The sequence below is a fragment of the Bos indicus x Bos taurus genome, chromosome 2, assembly GCF_003369695.1.
Source record: "Bos indicus x Bos taurus breed Angus x Brahman F1 hybrid chromosome 2, Bos_hybrid_MaternalHap_v2.0, whole genome shotgun sequence".
Lineage (NCBI taxonomy): Eukaryota > Metazoa > Chordata > Mammalia > Artiodactyla > Bovidae > Bos > Bos indicus x Bos taurus.
In genome coordinates, this window is record NC_040077.1 from 16,912,539 (window position 1) to 16,925,013 (window position 12,475).

General features: G+C 40.7%; 2 protein-coding genes across 4 annotated transcripts in view; both read left to right on the top strand.

The window, feature by feature from the left end:
* Positions 1-4,494, top strand: part of LOC113880645 (basic proline-rich protein-like) — a 117,200-nt gene extending 112,706 nt beyond the window's left edge. The window contains exon 3 of the mRNA XM_027523091.1: positions 4,424-4,494. Within this exon, the coding sequence (XP_027378892.1) occupies positions 4,424-4,455 (32 nt within the window). The 3' untranslated portion in view covers positions 4,456-4,494. The remainder of the gene's footprint in view (positions 1-4,423) is intronic.
* ZNF385B (zinc finger protein 385B) overlaps positions 4,490-12,475 on the top strand; it is a 368,588-nt gene continuing 360,602 nt past the window's right edge. For all 3 annotated transcript variants that reach the window (XM_027556267.1, XM_027556278.1, XM_027556288.1), the window contains exons 1-2: positions 4,490-4,575; positions 5,271-5,591. In XM_027556267.1, the coding sequence (XP_027412068.1) occupies positions 5,273-5,591 (319 nt within the window). In that variant the 5' untranslated portion in view covers positions 4,490-4,575; positions 5,271-5,272. The remainder of the gene's footprint in view (positions 4,576-5,270; positions 5,592-12,475) is intronic.

Below are 12,475 nucleotides of genomic sequence, written 5' to 3' on the forward strand. Positions count from 1 at the left end.
CTTGTTCTCATTATTGACATTGTGATACTATTTGTGTATAATGGTAACTTGAACATCTCAGAAGATTAGTGATGTCAGCAAAGATATTGATCTACATAGACATACAACTATTGGGTCTTCTAAAAGCCAAGACCAGTTTAACTAGCAGGTCTTGTTTGAAGCTGTACTTCAGCTGAATTAATCATAGCAACTCTTTCATTTTACTAAAGGTTTATGGAGCATCTTCTAAGTGCTAGGCTTCTAGCTGGTTTAAGATACAGCAATAATGAATGAGCATAAACTAACCTTGTTTTACTTATCTTTAGGTAACTCAAATGCCCCAGTCTATTTACCCTTCACATTAGCTTATCCAAAATAGTTCAAATCTCTACTCTACTTGGGGTAAGAATTCCAGTATTTTACCAGCTTGCCCTTCTTGCATGATTTTTTTTGAATTCCTGAGATATCCCAAGCTAGTGGTTAATTGACATCTTAACTGGCTGGTTCTAGACCATGCATCATTCTTTGGCCAGTCACTGACATCCTTAAGCCCCTTGCTGCTGTTCTCCCATGGATGTCTTTAACCTCAGGTGTCATTTCAGACTCTCACACAATTTCCTCATCAGCTGTGATGTTTGCATGATTTCACTGATGACTTCAGAATTTTTTTAAAAAAAGGCAACACAGAGAATTTGACAGTTGTTCCTGGATATTAAAATTCTCTGAGTTCACAGACCAAAGCCCTCCATAGGCATTCTCTCTTGTTCAGCATTCTCTGCCTAGTCTCAGGCTTGTCTCTGTCTCAGGAATCAGTTTACCTCCCCACAAATGGAATATCTGGAACAAGTTTCTCATCCCTGCATACAGGTCCCCTGTTCCCCAGGCCCAGAGGCAGTCACAGGCTGTATCTACTTCCTGCTCCCAGCAATCTTGTAGTAAGACTCACAGTGGAACAATATTTCCCTTTTGTGGTAATCCTACCCTTCAAAGAAGTGTGGTCTCTCCATAAAATATTCATGACAAGAGCAGTAAGCAGTACTTTCCCTAAAGATGAGTTTATGAACCTGAGATGATCCCCAGTTCTGTATAGTGTAACAGTATAGTACAATTTGAAATTCAGCGATCTCAGGCCATTCTTGTTTCTAAGGTAAGATGTATTTACATTCTTCCTGTGGCCTCCAGTCTTTACCTCCGAATCAGCTGCTTTTTGTTTAAATGTATTACAGAAGACAATTGGATAGCTACACAGGTTAGGGCCAGTTTTAGAGAAAGTTGTTAAGTATAAAATTTCCTGACATGCTGCATCTTGGTTATTTAAAAATCACTCTTTAATTGCAACCCACTCCAGTACTATTGCCTGGAAAATCCCATGGACGGAGGAGCCTGGTAGGCTACAGTCCATGGGCTCGCAAAGAGTCGGACACGACTGAGCGACTTCACTTCACTTTTAGATAGTCACTGACTATCCCATCAGGGCTTCCACGATGGCTCAGCAGCAAAGAATCTGCCTGCAGTGCAGGAGACGCAGGATGCGGCATGGGTTTGATCCCTGGGTTGAGAAGATCCCCTGGAGGAAGAAATGACAACCCACTCCAGTATTCTTGCTTGGAAATTCCATGGACAGAGGAGCCTGGTGGGCTACAGTCCATAACGTTGCAAAGAGTCGGACACGACCAAAGCGACTGATCATGCACACGTGACTATCCCATCCTATCTTTTCCCCCAAAGCAGTAACTCAAGAACAACTTTCTTATTCCTTCTCCTGTACCAAAATATCTTACTCTGTCATGAATGTTAAATGCTTGGCCATCTAACCTGATAAAATAGTACAAAAAAGACATAGAATACTTGGTCTGATTGTCTTGGCCTCTCTCACCTTCCGAGTAAGCCCGCCAGACTATCCAGAGCAGAGCACTGCCCACAGCTGTTTAAAATTGGATAGCTCTCAAGGTCCTTCTCCCCTATGCAAGTGAAGCATGTAATTTAAGATAGTCTGATAAAAACACTTTAAAATAGAAATTGGGATTTTTTTTCTTTTCTTTTACTTAAACTATTACCTTCCCCTTAGTCCAAAAGATGACATTATAAATGTTTTCACCACACGTAGCTTAGAAATTATATCATCTCAGACCAAAAGTAGATGCTGAGACTCTGATATCTTGCTTCAATACTCCCTCTAGGTCCTTTTCCCCAAACCTCTGGAATTAAATATATTCTGGTTGCAAGTGGCTGTTAACAGGGGCTGAACTTATTTTTCTCCTAAGAGGGAAGAAGTGTGGTGAAGCCAGCACAGGACTAATCAACTGGGACTTGATGGACAGAACGCACACTCTACCCCCAGGCATTGTGTCCTCCCTAGAGCGGTCCACAGACACGGTGTTGGAGGCTGGGGAGATGGTCTGTAAATGAGAAAGTAAAGTAGGGATCAAAGTTATACAGTGTTCTGGCATTATGCAGAGGTTACAAGGGAATTCTAGAACAGCCATTTATTTCATTTTAAAGGTACCTTTCTTGCCACTTAAAACATATGTAAATAAATCTAAAGCACAACTTATTTCTTGGACAAATGACAATCAGAAAGCATTGGTATCTTTTATAATACAAAGAAGTCATTTTTTAGATTTCAGATTTAAAAGGGAGCATATGATGTAAGTCCTGTTTCTGTGAAATACCATGCATTAATTAGGAACATGGGCAAGTCCACCGACCTCCAGATAAGTTAAACTTTCAGATGTAAGTGTCATCATTCCCCAGCTGAGTCAAATATATTCATTGCTTGAGGTGAAATTTAACATTTAGATTTCAATGATTCAATGAAATGATGCCTGACCTCACTTTGCAAAGTTAAAAAGTTATTGGTTTTCCTTATGTTTTACAATAGATTAGTTTTCTAAGCAAGGCATAATATTTTAATGACAAGTTTATTTTCAAAATTATTTTTTTTATCATTTAGTTCAGTAATTCTTATGATAAATTTTAATATTATAGGATAGGGTACAAAGTAATATGTTTGAACATAACTTTTATATGGCAGTAATATTTTCTAAAGTTTTATGTGGAAAACGGCTTTGTGACACCATAGCATTTTTGATTTAAGGACTAAAGCAAAAAATATTGATATATGGGCAATTCAAATCACATTTCAATTATAACGGAATTATTTTTTGTAACTCAGTTATAGGAATTGCTTAAACCTGATTTTTGTGTAGTCTGAATAGATTTTAAGGAAGAGAATGGTCTATTTGGAGAGCTGAAAGGAATAGATTCATTTGGAAAGTTCTGTGAAATAGAGTTCCTTAAATTGGTGGCATCAGGGTAAAGTATTTATGAACCAAAGAGGTTTGACACATCAAAATTAGTAACATTCTAACAGTTCTCTGAAGGTTATGGTTTGGCATATGGTATAATGCATATGCTGCTAAGTCACTTCAGTCGTGTCCGACTCTGTGCGACCCCATAGACGGCAGCCCACCAGGCTCCCCCGTCCCTGGGATTCTCCAGGCAAGAACACTGGAGTGGGTTGCCATTTCCTTCTCCAATGCATGAAAGTGAAAAGCGAAAGTGAAGTCGCTCAGTCGTGTCTGACTCTGTGTGACCCCAGAGATGGCAGCCCACCAGGCTCCCCTGTCCCTGGGATTCTCCAGGCAAGAACACTGGAGTGGGTTGCCATTTCCTTCTCCAATGCATGAAAGTGAAAAGTCAAAGTGAAGTCGTTCAGTCGTATCTGAAAGGTGTGTGAGTGTAAAGAAGTTCTTGGCATACTGTATACATGAAATCAATATCTCTATGGTCATACCTTGAAGTATAATTTATTTTCTGAATTTTAAACATTTAACTGGCGAAACATGGACTAGTTTTTAGTTGTTTCTCCCTAGAGCTGCAAGCCAAATTGGATCCATCAGCTGCTTAGACCAGTATCTTGGGAGTTTTTCTCACAGGCAGACTCCCTCACAAGCTACGATCCTCCCTTTGTCTGAACACTTCATCCCTCATAGCATGCTAAGGTCCACCTCAGCCATTTCTTTTTCATGGATACCCCTTTCCCTTAGTTTTTGCCCAAATATTCTTGAATATCATTCTTCTCTTTCCTCTATGAGAGTATCTTTTTCTTTATTTTAGTTGAGAACCGAAAACATTGTAATAGTCACACTGATATGTATAAAACACGAGTAATATTGGTATTAACTAAAATGAAAAAATTGCATATGTTAAAGTGGAACTGAACAAAATAAAAAGCCAAGGCTATCTTCATTACCCAAGGTTCTTCAGGTACGGGAAAGGCTCCTTTAAAATCTTTACTTAGATTATAATTTATCATTTTATCCTTATCTAGATAAATGAAAATCAGCACTTAAACCAAATTTTATCTTAGTCTGTTTTACTTTTTTCTGTTTTTCAATTATTGGATTACCATATATCATATTTCTATTATTTTGTATTTCAGATGTTCTGCATTTCAGCCTCATCAAAGACTAAATTGATGTTTATGGGCTAATCTGGACACCTAAAAACAATTTGTTTCACTTCATCTATAAGAAAATATGTTCAACTTCTCACTGGCTGACTTATAAAGGGGCTTTTGGAATACAACCCAATGTAAGTTTCAGACATAATGTGTGTTAGTCTTTCTTGTTCCCCTCGTCCCCAAGTTAGAGCATGGATTTATTGGCAGGTGTGGGGGGGTGTGCGTGTACTATATATGCCTCTGTGTCTACACATATCCTTTCTGACAGTATGGATTCATAGCATCCTTTATCCTTTCCTTAAACAGGTATTTGAATGTCTGTTATGTGAAAGGTGCAGTTCTAGGCCCAAGGGATCCAGAAATGAGGTTTATGCCCCGCTGCCCCCAGAGTTCACACTCTGTTGGGAAAACAAACTTAAACCAAATAAGTGCACACATATATATGAAGTGCACAGGGTGAGAGGTATTCTGCAGGGAGCTCACAGAGCACATGTAGACAGGAATCTGCTTATTTCCAGGGTCAGATAACTTTCCCGAGAGAGTAATGCACCAGCTAAGGTCTCTGGGTAGGCAGGAGTTAAAAGGGCAAAAGAATTGAGAGGTGATGGGAGAAGGAGACAAGGATGGAAAGGAGAATGCTCCAGACAGAGGGAGCACATGTGCAAAGATCATGTCTGCTCAGTTAACTACTTTGGGTGATTTTTTCCAAGCATGACTAATGAGTAGCTGGGAGACTTTAGCTTAAACCATACCATGAAAACTAATCATAATCATGCTAGAAAATAAGAAGGCATATATTTTACAAGCATTTGTACTTTTTTTTAAGGTATGAAGTATTCCTTAAGCCCTGACAACTACTCTGAAGATGGAATTATGAATATGGCAACTTTTCTAAGGGGCTTTGAAGAAAAAGGGATAAAGAACGACAGGCCTGAGGACCAGCTGAGTAAAGAGAAAAAGAAAATTCTCTTCTCCTTCTGTGAGGTGTGCAACATCCAGCTAAACTCTGCAGCCCAAGCCCAGGTCCATTACAATGGCAAATCTCACCGCAAGCGAGTCAAGCAGCTGAGTGATGGACAGCCCTCATCCCCAGCCCAGGGCTCCGGGCCGCCACCCCCAGCCAGCCCCAGTACCCACACCAGCACAGGTAGGTAGGGGCTTGGGGCCCCATTTCCTGCTGGGAGAAATGCTTCCGCTCTAGAAAATGAAGGATTAAGAGCATGGCTTATCTTTCACCTTAAAACTACCGCCACAATGTATATTCTTCTTCCTACAGGTAAAATCCAAGAGCTGTTTGTTACTTCTCAGAATACATTTTAAAATTGCTATTAATCTATATTATACTAGGCACAAATATATTATATATATATACACACACACACTCAATTTGTATGTTGGATTGTAGGCTTAATTCTGTATCTCCATAGTATGAAAACATTCCTTGACATATTTTGAAGTGTGTTTCAAATGGATGGTGATGTCCATTTTTTCTCGTCTCTGCAAAATGAGGCTTTCTTTCGTCTCCTTCCTCTGCTTTCCATTGAGTAGCATACTATTAGATTGTATATAAAAAGCTCCAGCTTTATTTATAACACCCTGCGATGCAGGAAAGGAACATTCATCTTGTGTGCTACAAGCCTTATATTCTTTTTGGGAGTTGGCAGCAGCATGCCGGCTGTGTTCTAACAATGGGAACAGGCATTGCCAAAACCAACCAGGCTTACCTCTGAGGCCCAGTGCCATGGCAAGCTCTTTCCCTCCTCCTGCCTCTCACCCTTTCCTGTGGGCTGGGCAGAGGTGGAGGCCTAGGGATTTTCTCATTCCTGAATCTGCCCAGATTTCTTCACAGTCTTACAAATCCTTTGTCCTCAGGCAAGGCTGCCTCCTCCCCATTGCTGGTCTTTGGGTAGCCTCATGTGTGACACAGCTAAAGAAAATGTGAAGTGTACTGTTTTCCATGGTGAAGATTTCTACAGAAAGTAGGTACCCTCCACAGGATTACCTGGGAGGCCAGAATAATCCTCCTCCTAAAAGTGGGAGAAAGCTCCAAATTCCTCTCTAGCAAGTGTTTGCTTTGGTCATGAGGCTTCAACTTGAAGAGAGGTGCTGGGGTACTGCCCTTTGTTGAAATTTCACTTGGTGCCGTTATATAGTGTTTGATTTCATGAAGTTATATCATGATCCACATTAAGCTCCAGCAAAAATGGCTTGTGTGTGTTTGCTGTAAAGTAATCAGTTTTGTATTTCGAGCTAAACCTAAGTGCTGTTTACCCAGTATATGATTTAATTTCATTATTTTCCTCAGTCAATATTTATCATATTGGGAAAGAACTTATAGGAACTTACAGGATTACACAGTTATTATAATGTGCTGTGTTTAGTTGCTCAGTCGTGTCTGACTCTTTGTGACCCCATGGACTGTAGCCCACCAGGCTCCTCTGTCCATGGGGATTCTCCAGGCAAGAATATTAGAGTGGGTTGCCATGCCCTCCTCCAGGGGATCTTCCCAACCCAGGGATCAAATCCAGGTCTCCCATACTGCAGGTGGAACATTTACCATCTGAGCCACCAGGGAAGCCCCTTATTATAATTGGGAAAGATTACTTTTCTGTTTTCTATTTACTTATTATGATGATAATTTTTATAAATATTTGCAGATGCATTAATGTATCTGTATTTACGTATTAAAAACATAGTTGGTATTGTTGAAGCTGAAACTCCAATACTTTGGCCACCTGAAGCGAAGAGCTGACTCATTGGAAAAGACCCTGATGCTAGAAAAGATTGAGGGCAGGAGGAGAAGGGGACAACAGAGGATGAGAAGGTTAGATGGCATCACTGACTCAATGGACATGAGTTTGAGTGAACTCCAGGAGTTGGTGTTGGACAGGGAGGCCTGGCGTGCTGCGGTTCATGGGGCAAAGAGTTGGACATGACTGAGCGACTGAACTGAACTGAACTGAGGGTAAAAACTGATGACTCTCTTGTATCTAAATCAGAGGGTAAATAACCCTGAATCCAATATCTATGTTTGAATGGAGGTTAACCTGTGGTTTCTAAAAGAAGTAATATTAGTAGATAACATTCATGGAACATTTTCTGTGGAGTATATTTTGTCCCTAAGATAAGAACCTTATAGGAATTTTCTCATTTAATCTTCTCATGAACCCTGAGGTAGGTACTAAGATTATTCCTAACTTATAGAATAGGAACAGAGGTGCAGAGATAAAATGTATTCAGGTTTTTACAGCATGGAAATGGCAGATTAGAGTTCCAACCATATTTAAGGCATAGTGAGGCCATAATTCTTCATCACTACTTTGCTGCTGTCTTCTACCATGTGATAAACTCAGATTAAATTCAGACCCATGTGCTGTAATATATTTGTGGTCACAAATGGTTACTATCATGGTAAACTACCTCTCTAATGGGTTTTGAAAACAGATATTTAAAGCTCCAATTCATGAATTTTTCCATCTTTCTCTCATGCTAATGAAATTATCCAGCTGATATAAAATACATTTAGTTAAGACGTATACAGATTATGGATAATATTCTATAAATAAAACATAGCTCATTATCTAGTATAACACAGTATATTAATATATAGTAAAATGGGTGAGAAAATGAGATAGCTTTTCAAGTTTTATATTAGGCAGAAAGGAGTGTTTTCATTTACTATTCAGAAGATTTGGGTTTAGCATGTGATGAAGGCAAGTCACTTTAACATCTGAAATTGGTTAGTATTAATCCTCCCATCTGAAAAAAAGTGAGGATAATAATGTCTCCTCTTTGAAATAGAAATTGGACATGGATGTATGTACAAAGATGATTATGATGATCTATAATTTAAAAATATAAACTGTATCCTGAATGTCCAATAGAAAAAAGGTTAAATACATATTATTACAAGATGATTGATACAGGCCATAGTCACTAAAAGTCATATTTAATGTAACCCAGTGAAAGGGGAGGAGAAGGCAATGGCACCCCACTCTGGTACTCTTGCCTGGAGAATCCCATGAATGGAGGAGCCTGGTGGGCTGCAGTCCATGGGGTCGCTAAGAGACACGACTGAGTGACTTCACTTTCACTTTTCACTTTCCTGCATTGGAGAAGGAAATAGCAACCCACTCCAATGTTCTTGCCTGGAGAATCCCAGGGACGGGGGAGCCTGGTGGGCTGACGTCTATGGGGTCACACAGAGTCGGACACGACTGAAGTGACTTAGCAGCAGTGAAAGGGGAAACTGCCCATGGTCTCATGCCAAGTGAAACAACAGGCCCTAGAGTGGAATATACCTTAGTGCTGCTGTGTGTGCACATTATTGTTTAGAGTCTCAACTCAATGAAGAGCAAGCCTGGCATGGTTTGATTTATAGGCCCTTTCCTCAGCTTTGACCAGTTGACTATCTATTTCCCACTGGAATTATGGAGGTGTGGGGCACGCGGCCTTGCCCTACAGCCTTGACAAAGTTGTGGGCTATTCCTGGTGCACGCATGCGTGCATGTGTAGTTGCTCAGTTGTGTCTGACTCTTTGTGACCACATGGACTGCAGCTCTCCAGGCTACTCATTTAGGTAATTGCTATTCTAGTTGTGGGTCACAGATGCTCCTAGCAGAACCTGTGGGTGAAGAGCTCCCTTTGGTCCCATAGACATGGGCAGTCCCTGAGATTTAGCTGTTATCTTCCAGCTTACCCTAAGTTGGTAGCAAAAGACTATTCCCCCTCTGTGTGTGCCTCTTTATCCCACACTGAGTTATCCCTGGCAAGGTTGTATCCTCCTCTCTCATCTGTGTGCCAGTTCTTGGGGCTTGAGGTCGTGTGCAGAATCTACCTGACAACTAACATTCTTCTTGAAAACCTAGAGCTACTGGGGCCCAGGCAGGTAGAGGTGGAGTAGCTGAAGGTGGGGGCTTCCCTCCACATTTCTCTTACCTGCTCAGGTAGCACAGGGGAGGCTGGCAATTCCACTGACAAATCAGGTACTTCATCAGGGAACAAAATGCCAAGCTCCCCTTTGTGCTCGTCTCTTGGCTTTAGGGGCTTACACTTATCCCTCAAAAGCAAAAGATACACTGGAGTCCTAATCCCTAGTACTTCAGGATGTGACCTTATTTGGAGATAGAAATCTTTACAAAGAAAATTAAATTAAAACAAGGTCATTAGTGTTGACTCTAATCCAGTATGACTGGTGTCCTTATAAAAAGGGGAAATCTGGGTTGAGAGACAGGTGCATATATAGGGAAGATGATGTGAAAACACAGGGAGAAGGGAATCATCTTCACACTGAGGGGCCTGGGAACTGGCCCTTCCGTCAACAAGAACCCATCCTGCAGTACCTTCATTTTAGATTCCTGGCCTCCAGAACTGTGAGATGATAAATCTGTATTGTTAAGCCACCCAGTCTGTGGTACTTTGTTAAAACAGCCCAAGCAGATTAACACAGGGAGGAAAATAGAAGCATGTCTCCTCCCTAGAGGAGAGTTGTAGACATAGCCTTCCAACAACTGTTAACTTCAGAGGGAGCATCCTCTTCTCTCTGTTGGTCTTGTTATGGTTTGGGGGTTGGCAGGTTATGTGTGGGGTGCACAGGGTGGCTAGCTGGGACTTGAGCCATTTTTCTGAATAAGAGGTGCCTCAACCACTGGCAGTTCTCTCACTAAATATAGAATTTAGTCTGTTCCTTTTGGAAGAATAGAAGATGCTTAGAGTGTACCTAAAACTATTTTAGAATACTCTGGGCTACAGAAGGAAGAATTAGAGGGGAAGCAAAAGAGCTTAAATAACTTTGTGTGAGAAGGATCCCTATGCCTTTCCCCTTCCAGAACCAAGGAGAGGTGGAAGTAACAGAGAACCACAGATAACTCTTGGTTTTGGACAAAAGAGTTGCAGGCTTCTATCCCTCGAACGGTCCACAAAGACTGGTGTTCCTGGTCCCTAGCAAGGTGAGCAGGTGGACCAGAAGCAGTCTTCTGACTGCCTGTGAGCCTAGTGAGCCCAGAGGCTGCTGGATGAGCCTGGGAACCACAGAGGAGCTCCTGAGAGGAGCAAGGAAGCAGCTTTTCCAGCGTCTGGGATTGGAGCAGTGGCAATGGAATGTTTCCCACGTACCATGAGCAAAGTGCAGGCCTACCTGAAGGTCCCTCATAGTTGTTAACAAGGGAACACCCTCACAGGGCCAGAAGATAGATACCAGACAGAAAGCAAAATCTCTCAGCAGATGCCTGTGTGCAGAAGTGACAACCAGGCCATAACCTCTCCTGTCTGAGCCTTGGCACTATGTAATCCTGTAAGCACCCTCTGTTCCCGACTCCAAATCTAGATGTAACTTCCGGGAAGGAGGTACCCCATACTGCCTGAGAGCCAGTTTCTGTTACCACATGTGATAAGTTTTGTAAGAAAGTAAAAACCCCATGGACTGTAGCCTACCAGGCTCCTCTATCCATGGGATTTTCCAGCCAAGAGTACTGGAGTGGGTTGCCATTTCCTTCTCCAGAAGATCTTCCCAACCCAGGGATCAAACCTGGGTCTCCTGCATTGTAGGCAGATGCTTTACCATCTGAGCCACCAGGGAATTTATCATTAGCAGGTTTACCTTTAAAGGTTGACCAAAGGAAGTTTTTAAAATAGAAAGGACATGATAAAAGAATAAACCTTAGAGCTTCAGGAAGGAAGAAACGATTGAAAAAGCAAAAATAAACATTGTAAAGCAATTATACTTCAATAAAAATTAAACAGAGAAAAAGCAAAAATATAGGTGCATACAATAACTGTATCAGTAAGGGTTCTCCAGAGAAGCAGAATCAATAGGGTGTGTGTGTGTGTGTGTGTGTGTGTGTGTGTGTGTGTGTGTGCGCGTGCACATGTGCACACATACATATATAAGAATATTTATTAAATATTCTTTAATTATTCTAGAATTATGAAAAAAATGTGAAAGTAGTTCTCCATGACTTCTTTTTGTCTAAAAAAGTTAAGGTGATCTCAAAATGTTGGAGAAATAAACACAAGAAACTTGAGGCTAGTTTCATGGCTCAAGTGATCATGGAGGCTGACAAGTCCCAAGATCCGCAATCAAAAAGCAAGAGACCCAATAGGTCTGATGGTGTAGTTTCAGTCCAAAAACTGGCAGGCTTGAGATCAGGAAAAACTGCTGTTTCAGTTTAAGTTGGAAGGCAAGAAAAAATTGATAGCCCAGGTTGAAGGCAGTCAGGTAGGAGGAATTCCCTCTTACTCAAGGGAAGGTCAGCCTTTTGTCCTATTCAGGCCTACAACTGACTGGATGAGACGCATCCATAAAGAAGGAGGAATTTGTTTTACTCAGTCTATAGATTCAAATGTGAAATTCAACATGAATTGTAGTAATATCATTTTAGATCTATCTCCTAGAGTAGTGGAAATAAAAACAAAAATAAATGGGACCTAATTAAACTTAAAAGCTTTTGCATAGCAAAGAAAACCATAAATAAAATGAAAAGACAACCTACAGAATGGGTTGCAAATGATGTGACTGATAAGGGATTAATTTCCAAAATATATAAATAGCTCATACAGCTCAATTAAAACAAAACAAAACAAAACAGATAACCCAATCAAAACATGGGCAGAAGACCTAAATAGACATTTCTTAAAGAAAACATACAGATGACCAAAAGACACATGAAGAGATGCTAAATCTCACTGATTATTAGAGAAATGTAAATCAAAGCTACCTCACACCAGTCAGGATGGCCATCATCAAAAAGTTTGCAAATAATAAATATTGGAAAAGACGTGGAGAGAAAGGAACCCTCCTATACTGTTGGTGGAAATGCGAATAAGTACAACCATGATGGAGAACATTATGGAGGTTCCTTAAAAAACTAAAAACAAAGCTACCATATGATACTGCAGTCTCACTCATGGGCATATATCTGAAGAAAACCATAATTTGAAAAGATACATGCACCTCAGTGTTCATTGCAGCCTTGTTTATAGCAGCCAAGACATGGAGGCAATCTAAAAGTTTCAGGTAATTGTGCTGTTACA